The following is a 22,933-nucleotide window of genomic DNA, read 5'->3' on the forward strand; positions in this document are numbered from 1 at the left end:
TCCATCTGTGGTCTTTTCATGATTTAATCATTTTAGTACTCTACACATTAATATAATACTTAGGTATTAAAAATGTATCCTCTGATGTGAAAAACATTGTATTCTATAAAATATAAATTACTACACATTGTAACAGTAATACCTTATATGGGCAGGAGTACCTCTGCTCGAAGCCGTACTAGCTGGATGGTGCAATAGCAGACATTCAGAACAGCTACAACTACCTTGGTATCCACACAAGCAAATGGCAACCTTGCAGAGGAAACAAAGAAAGCAGCTACGGCCAAATACCTCCAACGAGTAAGGCAAGTTCTAGGGAGTTGGCTCAGTGGCAAGAGATGCAGACCACAGACGTTAACACCGAAAGCTCCTGACCATACATAGAGGGTTCCCTCCCAGATCCAGCGCACAGACTGTACAGGAGCCGTAAGGAAGGAGGCCAAGGACAAGTGAGTGTGAGAGCCACAGTCCAGGATGAAACGTCCAAGATCCATAAGTACATCAAGGACAAGGCCACAGCAGATGACATGCTCAGCAAATGTCTCAGACAGTGGAGTGATGAAGAGGTACCATGGGATGTACCACCGAAACATAACTGAAGTGACTGATATCAAGACATTCTACCAATGGCTTGAGAAAGCTGGAAACAACCGGACATAAATAACAGAGGAAAGCCGTTGTGGTGGACATCAGTACCAAGTGATGGGAACATCAGGAAAAAGGAACATGAGAAACTAGAGAAATACCAGGGGCTCAAAGAAGAGCTGGAGAAGGCCTGGAAGGTGAAGGCATCAGTGGTGCCCGTGGTCATTGGAAGTACAATGTAATGTGGGACCCATTCACACATGAACAGATCAACATAATATGATATGCTTTTCTTCTGTTAACTTGCACAATATTAAATGAAAACGCTCTGAAATGATCCCAGTCAAAAGTCAAAAGGAATTGCATTACGCCATCTCAGTTATGAGCCACTTTTTGATTTATTAAGACACTTTTACCTGATGTTAGAGCAGGTTTCATGAATGGTTAGTGGTTACTACAATGGAAGTGATAGTGGCACTGGATACAGGAGCAGTGCGTTGGAAACAAGCCAGTTAATATACCTCTAATTCAATTCTTCAAGACCAATCACTTAAGCTGAGTGAACAGAGTAAAGACATCAGGGGTCAGTGGGCCAGTTCAAGCTCCTTATCAATTATGTAGTACCCCAACCTCACCTTTCTCTCTTTCCCCCCTTCTCTCTCTCTCTTTCTCACACACACACATTTGCTCTTACTCACCCACACGGCCTTCACTTCCTGTGTAACCTCCACCGCAGTCTCCTGGCAACAGTTTCCAGGGCGGCGAGACCTCATCAGCACCACACCCTCGAACGTACTGAGAGTCTACAGAGGGAGTGTGGGAAAATTAATACAACACATGGTAATATTTCACTATAACTGATTTCGTGTGTGGGATGTGTGCAGAGAAGAAAAATACAGAAGAAAAAACATAAATATCATCATAGAGATCATCAGCAAACAGGACTAAACATAAACAAAATTTGCTGGAGATAGGTCTACATCTATCTGTCTGCTGTTTCTCGTCTTCACACACAGTTCTTAACAGTCTTATTAACTGTCTATAAGCGCTGACTCCAACTTAAGGAGGGCAAACGTAGACCTCTCACTCATCAGAAGAAAAGTCAAAGCTGAATTCATGTGGGAGACACTGCGGGGCTGCTGAGACCAGACTGTGGCTTAATGAAAGGATAATGACCTGCTGCAGACACAAGACCTGTTTCTCTGCAGAGGCAATGAAGGGGAAGAATTGGCCTAGTTTTGCATCTCAATACTGATTTTACTTACACATTTTCTTTCTTTTTTTTTGGTTATTGTGACTGTAGAAATGAGTAGGACTGTAGTTAAAGTGTAAAGCCTTCCAAGGTCACGTGTCCATCTGACTAGGGTCCTTTTGATGCTCCAACAGGCCTTTAATGGCAATGATGGATCAGTTTGTCACCAGCTCGTCCCTGTGCGTAAACATAGGCTGTGCACATTCATCTGGAGCGTACGTGGAGTTCCAGTTGGCACTAGGCTCCTTGGCTCATATATAGGTTTGTGTGTCATCTGCAATAGGCGCCGTGCGATACTTTACGTGACACGCGTCTTAATCCGCTCAGAGCCGCTGGAGGTTGGAGGAGAGGTTGTGGCTTTAACAAAGGCGAGGGAGACGTGCAATGGCGTCCTCTAGTGGCATGAGAATGAACTGGCAAATGAAAATCAGCCAGTTCTTCATGAGTTGATGCATAAAAATCTCACAAATGTGGCTCTATGTCATTGTCAAAGGGTAAGACTTCAAGGGTGTTTTCATTCACTAAGGTACATTTTTATCTCAATGACAAAGCCTGGAGCAGCCTATAGAAGATGACTCTGTGTACTGAGGCCTGTAAAACTCAACTATTTCATTTATATGGACGTAATCCCTTATATAAGCCTAAAGTGATTGGATTAGGCTTGTAATATCACATGTTTCTATCAAAGATGTAGGTCTAGAGTTAAGTGATGAGTGACGTAAATGTCAGAAGGGAACACATGCATATTAATAATCTATATGTGACTTTTTTAGTTTTAAAACAATGACCTGTGTTAAACTTGACAATGATGTGAGCTGCATATTTTGCAAATTGAAGCTACAAGAAAAATAAATAACAAAAAAAAAAAAGACTATTTAATTATTTTATCTCACTTTTTTGTGTAAAATAAAACTAGGCTATATATTTTAAATAAATTATGATAAAATTGGATTTAATTATTTGCTTGAGCAACATGAAATAATTCAAATAATTATATATTATATATTTTTTATATATTTTTTCAGATAAAATATATCACAAATGGTTTCAGTATCTCTATCTCTTGGAGTTCATGAACATTTAGACATTTCGTCCACAATATCATCTACATAAAAAAAAAAAAAAAAAAAAAAAGTTTTGCCATGAAAAAAGTCACCATGCACCATTCTTCAAATGACTGTGTTAAAATACACAGCGCTGCATTGATTGGCTGTTGTCTGTTGATGCTCTAATGATGCAGCACTTCTATGTAGGTCAGACCCTCCCAGCTGCGCTGTCTCCTCTGTACATTCATACCGGTCTCATCCTTTTTTCCCTTTTTTTTCTATACTGCAGCTCATGTGCTAACCATGTGCTCTGTCTCTCCCTCCTCCTCCTGTCTCTCCTCCTCATTCATTTGCCTCATGCATGCTGCTTTAGCCTGTTGCAAAGACACTCCCATATCCAAATACTGTGGCTTTGAATATATAACATATACATATATTGTATATTGCTGGTTTTATATAGGAGAAACAATATCCAGACACAAAGATATTAGGCTGTTTCTAGTGTATTTGGGTGTAGTACAGACAAAATAAAACCTGTAATCCGCTGCACTAAATAATTTTCTGGTTGATTGTCCAGTACCTGCTTGTCTCTGTGGAGATGTTTTGCTTTACCTGGAATATTCCACAGTATGGCATATGTATATGTATGACCTCTATGAAAGTAACATGTGTAGACACACTTTTTTTTTTCAAGGTAATTTTTTAGCCCTGTAAATGCAACTTAAATGTTCAATGCCATACTGTGGAACGATCCATGAAAAGCAAGGACATCTCTATGGAGGTGGTGGACTCTCCAGGTTACATAGTACACCTTGATGATATACTGTATATTGATTTTTTCCCTCCTCTTTAATTTTGGGCATGTGACAGTAGGTTATTTTTACATCATTAGACTGTAGTGAATACAGGTATGCACAGTTGTTATAGCAAGACACCCAACCCCAGGAGTATGTATGACAAAGTGACATCCAATCACATGCTGTCTCCATGCAACACACTATATCTCCATATACATTACATATGGACAAAAGCAGCTTTTCATCCATTCTGCTTTAATATTAACCACTGCTGCTGTTTATTATGTCCAAAGGGATATGTTCTTAAAGTGGGTTTCACTTCTGCATTTAAAACTATCAGACACAAGTTAGACTTCTGATGCATATTTTATTGTCTGTGAAGTACTGTATATTCTATACTGTACTGTATATTATGTAATCATGTGAATCTTTTTAAAGTGAAAGTTGCATTATTGGAGGACTGCTCTGGTTACATTGTTATATTTGTAATATGACTCAAATGGAAAGTGGAACCGCATTACTGTACAGAGCATTCTCTGTACAGTAATGCGCATACATACAAACGCAGTGTATTCAAAAGGAAATATAAATGTCCTTTATCAGCATTCTGAGGTGAGACAGTTTTGAGAGCACATTTCTTTTGCCGACCTGGTCAAAATCATAGAATAAAGCTGACTATATCTCTGAAGTCCCGCCCCTCGCTTTGACTGACAGCGTGGATCTCGAGACAACGGGGTGGCCAGTCACGCTCTCGCCATGCAAATGAGGCTGGCCCGGGCCGGGCGGGTGCCCATGTGGACCAGCACCATGCCTTGTTGTTCTGGACGCTGATTGGCTCTGTGCTGCCTCATCGGACTTCACGCGCTGCGGGCTCGTGGTCTTCGCCAAACCCTGGAACAGGATCAGACTGGACTGCTCCTGTGGTGCAGAACTCGGTGACCTGATTTTACGTTTTAAGTGAAATTTTGAGATACGTTTGAAGAAGTGGTTATGTGTTTATGTTGGGACTGCACAGACTCTGAGACATAAGACATGGATTACTTTATGTCTTATACAACACACAGCTCTATGAGGCTGAAGCCAGGGATGTACACGTCATGATGACATGGAAAAAATATCTATACTGTTTGGCGTAGCCTGTAAAACATGACTCATGACAATCAACTCTTGTTCTGTTCGCTGAGTCATCAGGAGCAAATAAACTGCTGCGCTTTAGGGACTGTCACTGCTCTGACTCTGCTACATGTCCAAATACTAAAACCCACCCACCATCTTGTTTCCCGTGTCCGATGCAGATCGTGGGGCGGTTGTAGTGTCCGTGTTTTGGAGCAGACCGTAGTAACGGGGCGGAGCGGCAGTGCACGGGGCGGACCTGAGGAGAACACGACTCGCCTTGTTGTGTGTATTCCCGTGCTCGCATCGCCATCTTGTTGCAATCCTATTTTTACGTATGCAAGGATCTACCTTCCGTTCTGCTCTTTTCAAAATCACTCGTGTTTTTCCCAAAGACACGAGACGTTCCGGCGCGAGGGACTAATTGGCGCTTCCTCGCGGACACCTCCCAGCCTCGCTCTTTTTCCGCCTCTGTCCCAGGCACCGGGTCGCCGCGCTGAGCATTTACGCGCAATGAGCATCGACACACTTTTGGAGGCGGCCAGGTTCCTGGAATGGCAAGCCCAGCAACAACAGACCACACGTGGTGAGTGGAGCCTGCAGTGTCCCCATTTTCACCCCGTTTCCTCTGTCTCTGTCTCTGTGCGCGCGGAACGAGCCAAACAGACCCGGGCACACGCCTGGATAAGTTCGAGCGGTTTAATGTGATGCTTAATGTCGGGTTTATCCGGTATTTGTAAAGAAATACACTTGCCTATGTGTGAAACGAAACGTTGCTCTTGATGTGTGTAAAGACAATTGGTCCACTCCAGTGAGTCACCGCGCGCGTGTTTGTGTGGCTGAGGAGTTCCTGTCAGCCTCTGCTCCTTTTATGTGCACTATCTTTGTTGTGCAGCAGCGCTGGTCCCAGGGGCGCAAAGTAGTGCAGGGACGGTGTGACACAATCAATGCAGATAAAGACACGTTCAGAAGGGCAAAAATAGAAAATCTCAAAACAACTTGATGCGCCACAGAGAGTATGATTATGCGTTTCAAAATTCCTTATGTCTTATGTAACTTACCTAATACTGGTGTAATGTGAAAATGAAAGTCTGTTTGAACCACTTATTCCTAAACCATTGTAACTAGTGTGAAGTCCGAACATTTATCAAAAAAGGCAATAACTGTGTTGGGCTATTGCTTTTACAGGCTCGTAACATTTCTGCGCTTTCTTAAAAACCTTTAGTTTGGGTTTGGCCAGTTTTGCGCGTCGACTCTCGGCAGGGCGGTGGCGAGCGGAGGCTGCTCTTTACATAATGCCCTGACATTGCTCAGAAAGATATCTTATGACACACACTGGGGCGGGACATGGCGCACGCTTCACGAGCCGTAGAGCGCGCGCGCACACACAGTCTTTATCAAATGTCCGACTGTCTCATAATTAAGTCAAGCCCATGCAGTGCCAGAGATGATAATGATTGGTATCTGCGCTATGTGATGAGAAACACAGAAGAGGGGGCTGTTTTTTGTGTTTGTGCCCTTTGATGACGTGTCAGACACTTTACCCCTCCCCCCTGCATACCGCGTGCTATGGCCCGCCCACAGCACCACGTGCACTCGGCCTCACCCCTCCCCTACGCTTCACCCACCACACATGCACAAAGATCAGGGCAGTCTCCTCCCTGCGTCTCCCATTGAGCGCTCTGATGGTGGCGGGCCAGGCTCAGAGAAAGGGGGGTAAGTAGGCCAGCCTGCCCCCCCCTCCTCTCAATGCTGGAGTTATGTAATACTTACGTTGCGTGAGGATGGCAATCTGGAGCATGGATGTGCGCTGTATGAGCCTGGAAACCCAATTGGACTCACTACTGGGTCAGGAGGCTCAGATGTGCCATGTAACAGTCTCTAGGCTGACATTTTGTTGCTGGAGTCCAGTTCCAGACTGTGTCAAAGTCACACAGACTTCAGTAATTATATAGATCAAACTTGGTTTGATTTTGTAATAAAAGCAAACAGTGCTATTCATTATCTTAAAGCATGCAGGCAGTCATTTAGATAATCTTCTCTTAAAATATGATTTTCAATAAGATTCTTTAAAATAGTTTTGATATCAGATTTAAATAGGTTTTGTCTCTAACACTGACAGTCTGGCTATACTTTGATCAAGTCACTATGAATGGTGGAATTAAAGCTTAAATTATTGTTGTCACTGAGGGTGTGGACAGTGTTCAAAGAGGACGTAGGTGCAATGATGTCATTCGAGCACTAAAGACCACAGATGTTACCTAACACTGGCATGTGGCGAGTGTGTGTGTGTGTGTGTGTGTATAATGCACCAGTATGGGGACTGCAGTGTGTCAAAGCGGCTCTGAGGAATCCCTGGGATCTTCTGCCTGTAATGTCGCTGTTTCCATGGTAACGAGGACTTTCCACATGCCTTGGATCCTCTGCTATCGGACCAGGCTTGTGTATGCGTGTGAGGGTTGGCGTGGGAACATACAGTCTCTTCTTCCATTTTTGGTGCTTTTTGTGCTACTGTGAAATTATAGTGGGCATTATTGACAATTTTTGTTATTATTATTATTCTCTGCATAATGAAAACCTATCATAGGTAAAATGTTCTTAAATGTACATTTTTAAATGTTGAGGTTCAAGTATTAAACACAAAAGAAATATACCTTTTTTGCACTTTATAAGTTTCTTTTCCTCAACTCTATGCAGCTCTATTCAGCCCTGCTTATGTTCTGATTTTGCATGTCTTCAAATAATAATTTAAATGTTGTGTTGTAAACAATATAACGCCCACATCTTGTACATTTATAGCAGCTTCCTTATTTGGCTTGTTCCGTGTTACTGTTATTCATCTGTTGTCATGGTGCCCACTCGCCAGAGCCCACCTGCTCCTCAGACTCCTCTCCCGTTGGTCCGGAGGTGCAGTCATATCACCCATGGGTGCAGTACATTTTTACCTCTGCAGTCCAATCATTAGACCCAGATTTTTGTCCTATCAGAGTCAGACAGTCAGACGTTAACCCCCCTTTGTCTAATCTCCATTACATCATCTGTGTCTGTTGGTATGTTTCACTGAGGATTTTGTACTGTTGCATGCTGCTTTAAAGTGTTTAAAATGGCATTGAATATTTTGCTTATATTTAAAGCAAGATATAAACATGACAAATTATTATTAACTGCAAAATAAAAAACTCCCACAAAGATTTTTAATGATCATATTCAGACGTGTCAGAGGCTGCAGTATAATTTTGCATGCTATGGTTTACATTAGTAGGTTTTATTGCATTCTCCTGCCAAAAAGTACTCTTTGTACTTTCCGCTCGTTGTCAGTCTGAATTAAGGGTGTATTCACACTTGCACATTCACAAAATTGAGAACTAAACTAGGACTAGACCAGGACTAGATCAAATCAAGTCTACAGGACTAAACTGTGATTAAACCAGGAACAAAACATGGAAAAAATGTAATCAGACAAAGTGGGCTGCGACATCTCATCATCAACAGAGTATGAATAAATGAATAAGTAATCATTTTTTATGACTGTAAATGTATTCTGGTTGTATAGTTATCACATTATTAATGTTGCTGTGTGAAAAAAAAAAATTGATTGCTGTTGAAAAAAAATAGATAGACATATTGAAATTTGGTGTTACGATTATCAAAAATAATTGAGATTAACGATTATATTACGATAATTATTAAAGTTGCTGTCAGTTTAAAATGTTAAGGATATGATTAATTATTTTAATTTTATGAACAGGTTCCATATTTAAACAACTGTTATAATATTGTACTTTGTTATTAGTGAAAACAGCAGTGATCTAGAAGAGATCATCAAGGAGAAGTAGGTTTTTTCTGTACATTCTGGTGCTAAAATGGTGATTTTCTTTGTTGGCAACTATATAAAAATAGTTGCATGTATGATTATTGTCGACCCTTTTCATTACAATAAACTATATTATTGTTTATTGTTCTATCCCTGGTGTTAGAACTATGTAATTTTTGGTATGTTATATTGTTGTTTTGATACTTATCTTTTTAATATGTTGAAATAATGTTGCTAAAAAAGTGTGTTAACAAAGATGTGATTGTTATAGCTGGGCTCTGTTCTATACAGTTGTCTGGTGTGTGTGACTGAATCTCTCTGTGGGTCAGACATAATGAGCTCTAATTACTTGCATTAATAAGCCTCACCCCTCTTCTTCTCTTGTCAGAGTTAATCATTAGATTTTTATATCAACCACAGTTTCCTGCTCAGCTACAGGATGGTTTCACTGGCGGTTTCATTTATTTTCTGCCTACACAATAGCCCACTAACCAGGAGATAAGTGGAGCATTCCCCTACTATTTTACAATGTTATAATTTTGTACTTTGGTAGAACATTTCACCCAGTGTTGCTGATGTAATTGGGAGTGGTTGTAGAGGCCAAGGGCAGATTGGCAGCCATTTTACATGAGTCTGCCCCAGGACACCTGCATTAACAAAAGCAGTTTATTTCTGCAGTGAGAGTTTTAATAAGTAATGCACTAAGTGGTATTCATGCCATTTTGAGGACTTTGGCAAACCCATGGATCATATGACAAAATTATAGCTGTTTTCCCATGTCTGTTTTTTTATTTCTTGCAGATGATGACCGCAAAGACAAGGGGGTCATCAAAAAGGAAGCAGAAGCGATTCGCATCGACCTAGTGAACTCCTCCTCTCAGCCAATCAGAGCGAGTCACATCACCTGGAGCGATGACAAAAAGCGGCAGCACCACTCCCCTGCCTCGGCCGCACCCCCATCGCTGGCGCCCCCGCAGGTGCCCATTGCTGTCATCCCCATGGTACCGGTTGTCACAGCAACCCCCTCCGTCCCACCTCTGCCCCTGACCACGCCAATCGCCGCAGCCGCCACGCCCCTCAACACCTCTTCTCCGCCAGCTAAAAAGCCCTGCTCTCCGCCCCAGCAGAACCATCGGCATCTTCTCTGCGCGACACAGGTGAAGGTGGAGCCGACCCCAATTGCATGTGGGAAGCCCGGGCAGCCCCAAGTCCAGATCCCCTATGCAGCCTCTATGAATGGACCAGCATCACAGCACCCCCTAGTGGCGCACCAGATGCAACCTGCACTACAGCAGCAGCGGCCCAATGGCGTGGCCATGGAAGATATGAGGTTGGTCCAAGGGAAGAGGAGGCCAGGAGGGTCAGTCTGTGTCCTGTCTGTGGGACTTGAATGAATTTCAAGTTTAAGTATATTTGTTTATATGTTTCTCATTTTTTTGCAGAGCGGGAACGAGAGAGGTGCACAACAAGCTGGAGAAGAACAGGTTTGTCTTTTAACCATGCATTCATTTTTTTATGCATTTAGAGCTTTCACATTATTACATAGTAACACGGACTATACAAAGTTCCCTCATGCAATGTGTATCCAGATTGATATGGTAATCATGGGGCGACAGTAGCTCAGTTGGTAGAGTGTCTGTCCACTGATCCGAAGGTTCAAATCCTGCTCTCGACATAAACATCATTGGTTGAGCGGTCAGATCCACTGATCCATAGGTTGGCGGTGCAATTCTAACTCACACAGATGAATACTGTCGTTGGGCAAGACACTTAAACCACCTCACCCTCGTGTCTGCGTACACTGGTGTGTGAATGTGTGTGAATGGGTGAGTGGTTCCTTGTTGTAAAGCACTTTGAGTGCCTTGAAGGTAGAAAAGCGCTATAGAAAAACCATTTACCATTACCATTTACCATCTTAAATGAACACAAACCTACCATATGGCCCGTTTAATTAGGTTTAGGTTTGAAATTACAAAATTTCCTTGAGATTTTTTTCTTCACTTGGAGCTGTTTGCTATGCTTAAATAATTAGGCTATATTAAAGTCTGCACGTAATGCAATAAATCATGATGTATCATCTCAAAAGTGTGATTAATCTGAAAATCCTTTTATTCGATTGACAGCACACATTTTTACATATAGCTTTTAATATGAAGTTTTAAACTTGAATGGAATACTATAAGCAGAGAAAGTAAGCAAAAATGCTAATGCTAATATTGAAATTGAAAAACACAATTATACCAGTTGAAATCTAATTCTTAGTTGGTCTGGAAATAAATATCTAAATGGCCTCATTCTTTTTTGAAATATTTGATAATACTTTCTGTATCACTGGATAAATGGTCCATTGAGGCTACTGTTTTACAATCAGAAACATTGCCATCCTTACCTTGGAGATGATAACCAACAACAACATAGTAGTTGTGCAGTTTTATAGAAACTGTCCATCTCTCTCTTTAGGCGAGCACATTTAAAGGAATGTTTCGAGACTCTGAAGAAGAATGTCCCAAATGTTGACGAAAAGAAAACGTCCAATCTCAGTGTCCTCCGCAGTGCCCTTCGTTACATTCAGGTAAGACTCTTCATTGTAGAATTGTTCAGACTATGTCTCTGCAAATCTGGTATTATTTTAGGATCCATATTGTACAGTGTTTCTCAATGTAATTATGTGCAATGGTTTCTTGTTGTAATATTTTTATCTGGTTAGACTCTTTTTGCGATCAGATAAAAACGTCAAGTGTAAGACAACAAAGAGACCGTAGACCTATAGCGCTTTTAAGCCTCACAGCGTAGGAAGGAAAAGGGAAGTCAAGGTGTGGAAAATCAATATAACATTAGGATGATACTGCATTTATTTTACAGCCTTAAAAACTAAATACTAAAGGTGTAAGTTCTTAGTTTTCATAAATACCAGTGGGTGGATTTTTTGTCGAAATGAAGCTGCAATCTGAATCTCACTACAGTGTTTTTTTTGTGTGTAAATTTTCATGATAGATTGAGCTTTTATAGAAACAATAGGCTATAGGATGGGAGTGAGAAGTAGTTTAAAATGAGACTCACTGCTAGTTTTTGAATGTACCTTGGGGGAATATGGTGCAGAGGGAACTTTTTCAAATGAGATTGAATGGTTCTGTTATGGCACTGAGAGGCCGTCTGTGTTGTATTTGATTGTCTTTATGACCTAAAATAAAACCCAGGCTTCAGTTCAATCAAATTATTTGCCAGTTCGAGACTGTGACATTAGTTTGAGGTGGGGTATAGCCATGGGTCATTTACCATTAAGATGAAGTGGCTTTTACCTGTTGAAGTTTACCACTTTGGATTTTGTGCCTCCGTTGAAATGTGCACAATAAACTCAATAAGCTTTCCTGGTAGTGCATCCAACCACTGCTTAACCCCATGGAGATGATATTGCTTTGCCTAGAATGTTTCAGAATATGACATTAAACTTAACTACGTCAGATCAGTGGACCTGCATGCAAGTATTTGTGAGCAATAGAAAAATGTGTCGTTGAATAAATCCTAAATAAATGCGTTTAATAACAATCCAGACAAAGCTATAACATTTCCATGGAGAAAAGCAAGTAGTACATCCTTCACCAGAACATTTAACATTTAACAAATCATTCACTTTTATAGTAAATAATTAAAATAGCAGATAAATCAATTACACATGCTGATGCCATTAGTTATGTAAATACATTGGATGTAGCAGGTAGACCATCTGTTGTGAAACCTTTGTCAATGGAATATGCAAATAACTGCATGTTGCACAGTGGGAAGCAGATGACTTGACAACCCAAAGCCCAGATGGGGATACAATTTTAGATTCACAATTCACTTACACACACGTCTTCACCCATAACCAACCCATAACAAATTAAACATGAATTACGACAGTAGTTCAGTTGGTAGAGTGTTTGTCCAGTGATCAAACGTTTGGCGGTTTGACTCCCACTCTTGACATAAACATCATTGGTAGAGCGGTCAGATCCAGTGACCCACAGGTCGCTGGTGCGATTCTAGCTCCCACAAATGAATACTGTTGTTGTGCCCTAGACTGGTGTATGACTGTGTGTAAATGAGTGCGCGCTTCCTTTGATGTAAAGCGCTTTGACGGCCTTGAAGGTGGAAAAGTGCTATATAAAAATATGACCATTTACCATTTTTACCATGAAGTTATATATGATTACTCTAACTACTAATACATTTAAATGTTTCCTACAGATGCCTTTTCCATTTTTGTAAAATTGCGTCTAAATTGGTTGCTTTTATTGTAGGCTGTAGTGGCTCTGCAACCTTATTTCATCTGCTGTTTAGTGAGACTCGCTCCCTCCCTCTCCTGGCGCCATGTGCGAACAGAGCACATGGCCAGTTTGTGCCTGATATCGTCACCGCTCTGCTCTGCACCTTTAATTCGTGACAGACGGGGGAGGGTGAAAGAGGGAGAGAGGGAAACAGAAGTGGAGAGAGGCAGGGCTGAAAGAGGAGAGGAGAGAAAGAGACATGGCGGAAATTGAGATGGGGCAGAGGAGAGGAGCGATGGCGAGAGCTAGAGAGGAAGAACAGAAAGAGGAGAGACAGTAGAGGGTGAGGAGGAGAAATAGAGGAGACTAAGGGGAGAGAGAAGTACAGTTTGTTCAGACTGCCGTCCCATGAGTTGGAGGCACACATTGTGTTGCCGTGGTGATAGCATGGGGACAGTGTATAGGCCATATAGATAAAATTTGCTTAATTTAATTTGAAACCTTTATTTTTGTGTGTTTCAATGATGAGTTTGTAGGTGTTGACCATGCAAAGGGTTACAATTATTGAGCAAAAAATCTATTTGCTGTACAACCAGGCAGAGTATTATAAATGTATGATACTGTCGGGACTGGTCTCCATTAGATCTCATCATTCCAAGTTTATTAAAAAACAAAACAAAACAATATACACTACTCATTTGTTATGGGAAGTAGTCATTTAACCCCCTACTGAATTTCACATTCAACCTGTTCCTGTTAAAATCCTGTGAACAATTTATTAGTTCAGAGACCATAAATGACAGGTCAACGTCAGGGGACACCAGACTAAAAAAAGAAAAAAATAGTTTCTAAGCTCTGATGAAAAAGACAGAAATAAATGAAAAATCTAAGAAAAAAGCAAAACAAAAATGTAAATTATTTAATTACATTTCACAGCATGTTACTCTCCTGTCTCTTCAAGCGTAGTTGTCTTATTTTTAAACTTACTCATGGGTTTCCTGCACCCTCCACCCCCCTTCTCTCTTTCTGTCTTCTCTCTCTCTCTTCCCCTCTGTCTATCTCTCCCTCTCTCTCCTTTCACCGTTGCTCTATTTCTCTCAATTTTTCTCTCTCCTCTGCTCACGTCTCGTCATGTGTCCTCACCGACACCCGTTACCATAGCAACAGGAGGCAGGTGGCGGTGGTTTTCGTTGAAGCCAGTTTGTTCCTACAAGAAAAGTGTCTTTCTTTATTTTCTCTCAAAATTGTTTAAAGTAATTACAAATGAACATACACACAATCATTGTATACAGACATTGGCCACATGTTGGTGCTTTAAATTACTAGCTCCAGAGAAGACGGCTTGAAGGATTGAACTGTTAGCGATATATACAGTAAACTGCTTTATTAAACACATCAGTACCTGTATATAATTAAGCAAATAGATGAGCAATTACCCCTGAACATTTCTGCATGTTCAGCAGCGGTGTGTGCCCAAACAAAAGAGGTCATCCCTCTTATTTTATGAGCAGGTTATTCCATCACGTTCTTCTGTATTGATGGTGCAGCGTTTTTTGGATTTTTTTGAATATATTGTTTTTAAAATGGATTCACATTGAATGCTTTGCTATTGGGACGCTGATAATTATGGCTTGTAGAGATGTGTGTTTTTGAGGGGCCATTAAGGATGTATAAATGAATTTGGCAGGTTGGAAAAGTGTAGAATGTAAGTGAACAGGGGGTTGCATCACATCCAATCACATCGCTCCATATATTTAATTACTTCCACTCTTTTAGCAAATTGGGGCGATCCATAGGTTTATACTCTGAATCCTCGTGGATGCCGTTACCAGGGTGACGTGATGGGTGGCTCTGTTTCCTTGGTGATGAGGGGATGCGGGGCATGTGAAGTGTGGCAACGATATATTTAAATATCCAGTGTTGATGTAACTTATGGTTAAAATATGTTTAATAATGTCAATCTTATTTAACAATGTACACAAAGGTGCTAAAAGAAATTGTACATTGAAGATGGATGCTTCATTATTTTTGCACCAGTTGAAGCCCTAACATGCCCTGCTGCCACTGTCCCCGTATTACCCTCTGTGCTCCAGAGGGGGCACGGACTGGATCAAATGATTACGGTAGATATTTTAAGGCCAGGCGACTTGTAAAACCAGATCATCTAGATTGAATAACTCTAGGATACACCATAAAGATATGCACTAAAAAGTTTACATATACAGTACTTTCATAATACAGTGTTTATTACTTTATTACAGGACCTATTCAAATGATGTATTAACTTATGCTACTCAAGCAAAACTGTGTAAGTAAAGGCAAAAGACTGCGTGACCTGTGTGAATGTTGGTGTTTTGGTGGCGATGCTTGTATTTGCTGTGAACTGGTTCAGGTTCAGAGGGCAGTGAGGTTTTTGTGCTGAGGAGACTGGCCTCGCGTGTGCAGTCGTCACGTGCAGCTCTGACTGTAAACAGCTTTGCTCAGTGAAGGGAGTGTCCGGTAGTAGGATCATGTGCCCCACATGCTCAAATTTAGCAATAGATCCTGTTTTCTGGCTTTCAATTTGGAGTTTGGCATCTTGATAAAAAAGTCTTATCAAGTTAAGTTGTATCTAAATAATATACAAAACATTCCTGTCTTGACAAAAAGGTTAGAATGACATTTTGAGCACTCTACACTTTGGAATACAACAAATGTAATACCTTGACATGCTCATGAGAGGTTTACGCTACTGATTTCTTGAAAACATAATTAACATAATTATATTTTAGATTTTCCAAAAAAATCTTGCCTAGTTTTTTTCTAGTTTATGAAATTTGGTTTATTATTTTACTTCCCAGTTGATATGACATATGTAGAGGTGATGTAATGTTAACAAGGGCCAAAATGTGATTTGACATATAAAAATAAATGACAAAACATTTATTTTATAAAAATCAATATTTAAGCTGTCAGAAAATATGACTGCCTTTTGCATGAATTGTCTCTGCATTTTAGATGAAACTGATGGCTGTTGGTGACATAGGTAGAGGAATTCTACTTCCTGTATTTTCCAACTTTTAGTTTTCTACTTTTTTCCAAAACTGATGTAAAAATATGATAAATATTTACAGTGGGTACTATCCCACCAAATCAAGTAATAAGAGAAATACATGAATCTGCCAAATGCACTTCACGAGTTAAGTTAAATAGAGACATATTAACCGCTTATTATTTCAGAGACAAGAATGTGGGGGTTAAAAAAATCAGTTTATTAAAAAAAAAAAGTCTATGAACATCATGTTTGCGCCAAGCAAAAACATAAAAGTTATATTTATATTCACTATATGTCATTTATATTTTGAGTTTTTTGCATCATTGCATTTTCACCATTGGTTTTGCAAAGCTTTTTCTTTTTATGCCCTTTATGAACAAATTCAGCAATTTTCCAGACATGCATTATGCCAATTTTGACTGTAAATTAAACAAGGGTTTTGCCCCCATCTGGAGTAATTTCTGACCTGTTAGCCCTCACCCCCCCTTCCTCTTCGCTCAGTGTCGCTTTATAATCTGCGTTAATATTCTTATCCTGTCGTGTGTACGTCACCTGACCTGGACTAAAACTGGGTCACTCAGAGTTGGTGTCGGGAAATCTGTGCTGCAACTGATGGCCAACTTCCTCCAATTCACATTACCTCAGTATTGGCCCAGGCGAAAAAGTATTTGAACCTGCAAGAACTTTGTGAATTTCTGAAACGGACATAAATTAGTACAAATGCAGGTCAAAAGCCAAGAATAAACCAAACCCTTTATTAAGCATTATTGCTGATTATTCATTAAGAGTTAATTCATGTAAGGAAAAATGCTGTAAAACTGCACTAAAGCTGACTCAAATCAACACCAGGCCTAAACCAGGTCTAAACTAGGACTAAACCAGGCCTAGACCAGGACTAAACCAGGACTAATCTAGGGCTATTCCAGGCCCACTCTAGGACTATATAAACACTAGACGTGGAAAAAACAGGACCCAAATCTCAGCCACTAGCTCACTTTGAGCCTTAACATATCGGGTTTCCATAGTCACAAGTTTGGTTAATCAATCACTCCAAGGGCAACGTGGAGCAGTGAAATAACATGTTGTTAAATGTTGATTCATAAGTGACTGTGAGGTTAGTAATCCTCTGATATCAACTGTGCTTGTGTGAACGTTTCGCACGAGTCTGACCTAAAAAAATCAAGCTGTATTCTCAGGAAAGGGGTGGAGCGACAGCCTTTTAGACCTGCTTACATTTGCATGAATTAAAGCTGCTGCGGAAACCAAAAGTGGACAACTCTATGTGTACCTCTATTGTGCAGAGTGGAGGAGTGGGGTGGGGGGGAAAGGCCAGTGTAGTGGTGCTGCTTTTGCTATGGCAGTAGCCCAATACATTACTACATAATTTAGTCATGTGTTTTTTCTTTTGCTCAAATCAGTTTAAAAAATATGAGTTTTACATAATGAAGCAGCCGATTTATACCCATCTTACAATAATATGTAATTCAAATAGAGTAGTAGTAATTTTTATCTATTGAGAAACAGCAAAATGCATTATTTTTAGTGATCAGTTGGTTAACACAGGTATTTTTGTATTTTCTTCTATAGGATGTGTTGTTCTGGCATCATTCTAAACTGTCCATTGTGTAAAATTCAGCACCCTTCAAAGGACAGAATATCTTGTTTTGAATTATTAAGTGCTATGGCAACAGTACATTTTTTTAATCCCACTGAAACCCATAGATGGGGCATTAACTTTAACATTAACATCAAATTGTTGAATCTCATGAACACCACCTTTTAGACTGACTATTATTTTTTATATCCTTTTTTACAGACCCTGAAGCGTAAAGAGAAGGAGTATGAGCACGAGATGGAGCGGTTGGCGCGGGAGAAGATCGCGACTCAGCAGCGTTTGGCCGAGCTGAAGAACGAGCTGAGCCAGAACATGGATGTGGTGGAGATCGACCGAGTGCTGCGTCAGACCATCCAACCGGAGGACGACCAAGCGTCCACCTCCACTGCCTCAGGTAAAACACACACAACTGGAAAGATTTTAAGAGAATGGGTTTACAAGTTACCACATTAGTTAAAAGGGGTATTATGTAACTTTGCTTTGTGCATCTTTAGATTCTCTAGTTCTAGTTCTCTAGTGTGTGCATGATCATATTTAAATGAACATGGAAAAGCAACTGTATTGACAAATATTATAAACTTTTTGATTTATTTGATTGTGACATATACAGTTATTTTATTAAAAGAATTTTGTAATAAATGTGAAACAAAATCAAAATTGTCCTCTCTAAACCAGAAAAAAACAAAAAAATAAATCAAATGTGCATACCAGTCTGAAATCAGAACTAACAATTCTAAATCAATATTAAAACACTAAACCACTAAAACCTAAAAAAACACAAAACCACTAAAACACTAAACCAAGACTTAACCGGGGCTACATTAGGGATAAACCAGGATTAGTTGAATCTCTTAATGGAAAAAACACATTCCGTGGTAAAGTCTTAGACACTTTTTAAGAGGAGCCTTTTTATGTGGGGTTAGCATGTTTCCCAGTGTCTGAATATGACTCTGTTTTTCCTTTCTCCTATGTCTAACAATTCAGAATGACTTTCTGGGGAGCGAATTTAAAAAAAGAAAAACAGTAACTTGGAGAACTGGCATATTTTCTCTACAGTTATGCTTTTTTATGTTTTCAGAAGGAGAGGAGAACTTTGAACAGGACATTGATGACGACGTCCCGCCTCCTCCTCCCACCACCTCCGCGCCTCTCATCAAACCAGCTCCACCTCAGATACTCCAGGCCCAGCCGCTGCTCGCCCCTCACCTGTCCATCCAACACGCCGCTCTGCCTCTGTCCGGGGTCCTGACCACCCCCACGGTCTCCTCTGCCCCCACCCCGCAACCCATTGCTCCGGCTCCTGCCCCCTCCGCACCTGTGGTCACTGCAGCTCACCCCATCCAAAACTCCGCCGTGCAGGTCCAACCCACCGTCATCGCCCACGCAGCTGTCTCCCACGCGTCCGTCATCCAGGCCGTCAACCACGCCCTGCCGACCAATCACAAACACCTAACTCACATCGCGCCATCGCCAGGCCCCACCCCCGCCGTTACCCCTCAAGCAATCACTGCTGCTCCAGCCACCCACCAGCCAATCACGGCGCAGCAAATCGGACACATCACAGTGCACCCCGTGGCTCACATAGGAGCCCAGCTCCAGTCCCATCTCCCGACTCTGTACCCGCCGGGAGTGGGCGTGTCCCAGGGGGCGATGGTGGGACACATCACCCATACGTTCACTCACCACACCTTGCCCCACGTCCAGGCTAATCCCCAGGCTAACGCTAGTGCTCAGGTAAACGGCGGTACAGTGGTTAGCCAGGGGAACCAGTCTTTAGGAAAGCCCACGGCAGTTTTGGCACCGCACCCTCAGCTAGTGGGACAAACAACTGTTCTGAACCCGGTCACTATGGTTACTGTGCCCACCTTTCCCGTCAGCACTCTCAAACTTGCCTAAATGAACAGAAATCTAACATGGCGTTTTTCACACTCCACAGAGACATGAGTGAAATACCTTTATCAACTAATGGGACAAACAGCAAATATTTAATTATATTTCAACAGTGGCAAAAAACCTCAAGCCATTGTGTATGAAAATATACAGGTGCATCTAAAAATTACACTATTATGGGACAGTTCTGTAGTTTGAGTTGAGAAACGGCACATATTCAGTGTGCGTAGTAATTCATAATGACACAGGTAGAACTACAGATGCCCTTCCTGTCTCCTTTGTCTTAACTAAATGCAAATAATCCAAGCATTTATTTCTTAACTTGAAAGATTATATAGTACAATATGTAACCCAACTATGCTAAATGATCATTATCATTACAATTCACCGGGTATTTTATTTTACGAAATCATATGTATTATTTAGACTTTGAATTGAGATAATGAACCACATTTTCCACAGATAATTTTTAGATGCACTTTTATGTTTTATTTTTATTGCTTTTTTGTTTTCTTTCCTAAAGCACTAACACTATAAGCTCCTTTTTCACTCAGGCATCAAGTATGTACCCGAACTCCTCCACTCGCTAAAGGCAAGGCAATGAAATGGTAATATTCATGGGACACTTTTTTTTTTCGCAAAATAATCACACAAATGTTTCAATGAGCAGTGAATCGGGTCAGTGGTTCCACAACAACAAATTGACTAATAACAAGGGAAAACAAAATGTCCATGTTATATTGAAATCGTGACTTGTCAAGTATTCTCAGTGGTGCTGGTATATGAAAACTGCTAAAAAAATGTTGATTTTCTCCCCCAGGACAGAAGCCTTTATTGTTAACCTCATAATACTTAAACCAAAACCCTGAAAAACCCTGAAAAAAAACCCAAAAAACCCCAAACCACCACCAAAACAAGTAATAAATATACTGTTAGGGAAAATGACAAGCCCATTTATCTGGATCTAGGAAAATCATAAACTTAATATCTATATAATCGACACAACTTTACAAACATTGTTGAAGCCACTGCATTTTGGACATTAGACAAGCTGCGTTCTGTTTACTTAACGCATGATGTACAAGGTGTTACAGGGAAGTTACCTTTTGTGAAACATGGACTTTGTTCTGTTATTTAACCGAAAGCAAATGACTGCAGTGTTTGACGAAGTTTAAATCTGTCAAATGGACAAATGGTTGTAGACGGATTTAAACTTCGTCTTTTGCTGTGGATCAGACCTGGACGACTGAAGGATTACACAGACTGTAGTGTATGGGTTACAATATTCAAAGCTGACTGTGTAGGGGTATGTGTTTCTAAAAAAAAAAAACCTTTATTGATAATGAAGCTTGAATGGTTTTGAAATAATTTTGATCATAACTTGTGCAAGACCATGTAGAATAGCCCATTAAAGAAAATATAAGAGTTTGAGTTTGAAATATTAGTATCATGACAACAGGACTTACTGTTTTCCTAAAAAGATCATTGCGCATAAGTAACTTAAGGACAAGACCAGACAAGAACAAAAATTGGACCTAATTGTTTCACGTCTATTTGAAAAGCGCAAACAAACCCCCATTATGTGCTTGGTTACCTAGAAACGGAATGACATCCAACCACAGGCATACTCAAAACTTTATTAAAAAAACAGATTTCTCATAGACTTAATGCTATTTTTAAAATGGTGTAATTATGTTTATTGATGTGGTACCACTGAAAACTGCTCTTTAAACATTCAGTGACAGGTTTCCTTTAGTCATTGTTTGGGTCAAGTTACCACACTAAACCTGTCTCATTTACCCTGTTAATGTTGATGCAACTGCGCCCCCTGCTGCTTCACTCTGGTGTCATGCTTTTACTGGCTCAGTGACGTCTGGACAGTATCTCTATTCCAATTATAGTCCTGGCAAAAACAGACTTTCAAATAGAGGTTGATTTGATTATTCAATGAAGTCAACTCTAAGGAAAATGGACACTACTTTGTTTGGTGTAAATTGATATAAATGATTCTACTAAATTGTCTACAATCTTATAGATACTTCTTAAACATTCTTGCTGTTCCTTTGTAGTTTTTATGGAACAAAAATAAATGATTGAGATATGAATTCAGCAGCTACTCTGAACCAACTGTGTAACATATTTATGCCAACATTTGCGACTATCTGGAACAAACAAAAATATATAAAAAATTCCCAAACTAGACGGGTATTTGAATTTGAGATTGTAGTTTTTCCACCATTTTTGCTCCCAAGTAAAATGTATTATTAAAAATATATTTTAGATTGGAAAATGTGTTGTGATCCCATTTATTCTTTGTTGGTGTGATTGTCAAGTTTACATCACTGTCTATTGAGCCCAAGTTATTTACTTCTATCATTTGTATGTAATGTTATTCTGCTCCCCTGTATGTTATGTACCTATATGTAACTGTATCCTATATGCTTTATATTATGTAGTATATTAATCCTACTGTAGCGTAGCATGGCTGTACTTTTGGGTTAGTTTTGCCCCTTTGTGCATGATGAGTGTGTGAAAAAGAGAGAAAGTGTAGCAAGTAGATTATTTTTTATACAAAGGTGATACTGGTATGAGCCTATCGTGTGTGCCTACAACTAAAACTCAGATTTCCTCAACACTGTGACAACAAGCTTCTGGCAAAACACGCTCTCTAAATGTGCAAAATGAAAGAGCCGGAGATTACTGTTGAAAATGTTTGTAAATGTTTTTTTTAATGCACAGTGTAACTTTTCTGGTTGAGAGTCTGCATCTGTTCGTCTCACTGGACATGTAATTGCCTTAACTAGAATGTTCCACAGGACGGATATAAACTTTTCTCTTACTTGACTCAATTGCAAGTACTTGAACTGCTAAAGAAAACCTTGAAAAACAGATTAATGCCATACTGTGCAACATTACAGTCATAACAATAACATTTCCATTAAGACAAGTAGGTGGTGAACCCTTCCACAAAAAGTTACGCGCTGCCCCTTTGAGTTGTTGCTTTTGTGAGTTTGACTGGGTAGAAATGATGAAAAAAAGCAAAAAAAAGCAAAAAAAAAAGCTCTTGATGACACCAATATTCAAATTGCGTTTTGTAAAATTTGTATGTATGGAAATTTTGTACATTTGTGATCGTATGCACGTTTTGGCATATGAGTGTATGTATCTAAAGGTAAAAACAAAAATGCTTGTTACTTTTAATATGTTTTGCATGTAGAAGGCTGTTTAGTTTGAGTTTTGTTTGTACGTTTCTTTTCGGGACCATGTATAAAACTGTACAACGTGGGCAGGATCTAGGACCTCATGCAACATTGATATTATATATGAATATAACGTGTTTTCCCTATGGAGAAAGTTTAAGTTATATATCGCCTGTACACTTTGGGCTGCCTTTTAGATCGAACTGTCCACTGTTTAAGATGACATGATAATGAATACAGATATTAATGAAGAATTATGCTTATGGATTAATAAAGATTCTTATTACATTTACAACACAACTGCATCCTCGTTTTATTTCTGTATATACAAAAGATGAGA

General features: G+C 40.0%; 1 protein-coding gene across 2 annotated transcripts; it reads left to right on the top strand.

Moving 5' to 3' along the window:
* Window positions 1-5,050: 5,050 nt before the first annotated feature.
* On the top strand, window positions 5,051-22,881 carry mntb (MAX network transcriptional repressor b). 2 transcript variants are annotated; one of them, XM_033978662.2, is made up of 6 exons: window positions 5,051-5,379; window positions 9,409-9,937; window positions 10,050-10,091; window positions 11,068-11,179; window positions 17,705-17,897; window positions 18,582-22,881. In XM_033978662.2, the coding sequence occupies exons 1-6, from the start codon at window positions 5,307-5,309 to the stop codon at window positions 19,397-19,399; spliced, it is 1,767 nt and encodes a 588-aa protein (XP_033834553.1). In that variant the 5' UTR covers window positions 5,051-5,306; the 3' UTR covers window positions 19,400-22,881. The 2 variants fall into 2 exon arrangements, with proteins under 2 accessions (XP_033834553.1, XP_033834552.1); XM_033978661.2 differs by having other exon boundaries at window positions 5,059-5,379; window positions 9,409-9,967.
* Window positions 22,882-22,933: the final 52 nt, after the last annotated feature.

Source organism: Periophthalmus magnuspinnatus, chromosome 14 (genome assembly GCF_009829125.3).
Source record: "Periophthalmus magnuspinnatus isolate fPerMag1 chromosome 14, fPerMag1.2.pri, whole genome shotgun sequence".
NCBI lineage: Eukaryota > Metazoa > Chordata > Actinopteri > Gobiiformes > Gobiidae > Periophthalmus > Periophthalmus magnuspinnatus.

Bases quoted from the DNA above. Each gene is read 5' to 3' on its own strand.
- mntb (XM_033978661.2), top strand. From the start codon at position 5,307: ATGAGCATCGACACACTTTTGGAGGCGGCCAGGTTCCTGGAATGGCAA. The intron at 9,968-10,049 runs GTCAGTCTGTGT...ATTTTTTTGCAG, and splicing joins GGGAAGAGGAGGCCAGGAGG to AGCGGGAACGAGAGAGGTGC. The intron at 10,092-11,067 runs GTTTGTCTTTTA...CTCTCTCTTTAG, and splicing joins AACAAGCTGGAGAAGAACAG to GCGAGCACATTTAAAGGAAT.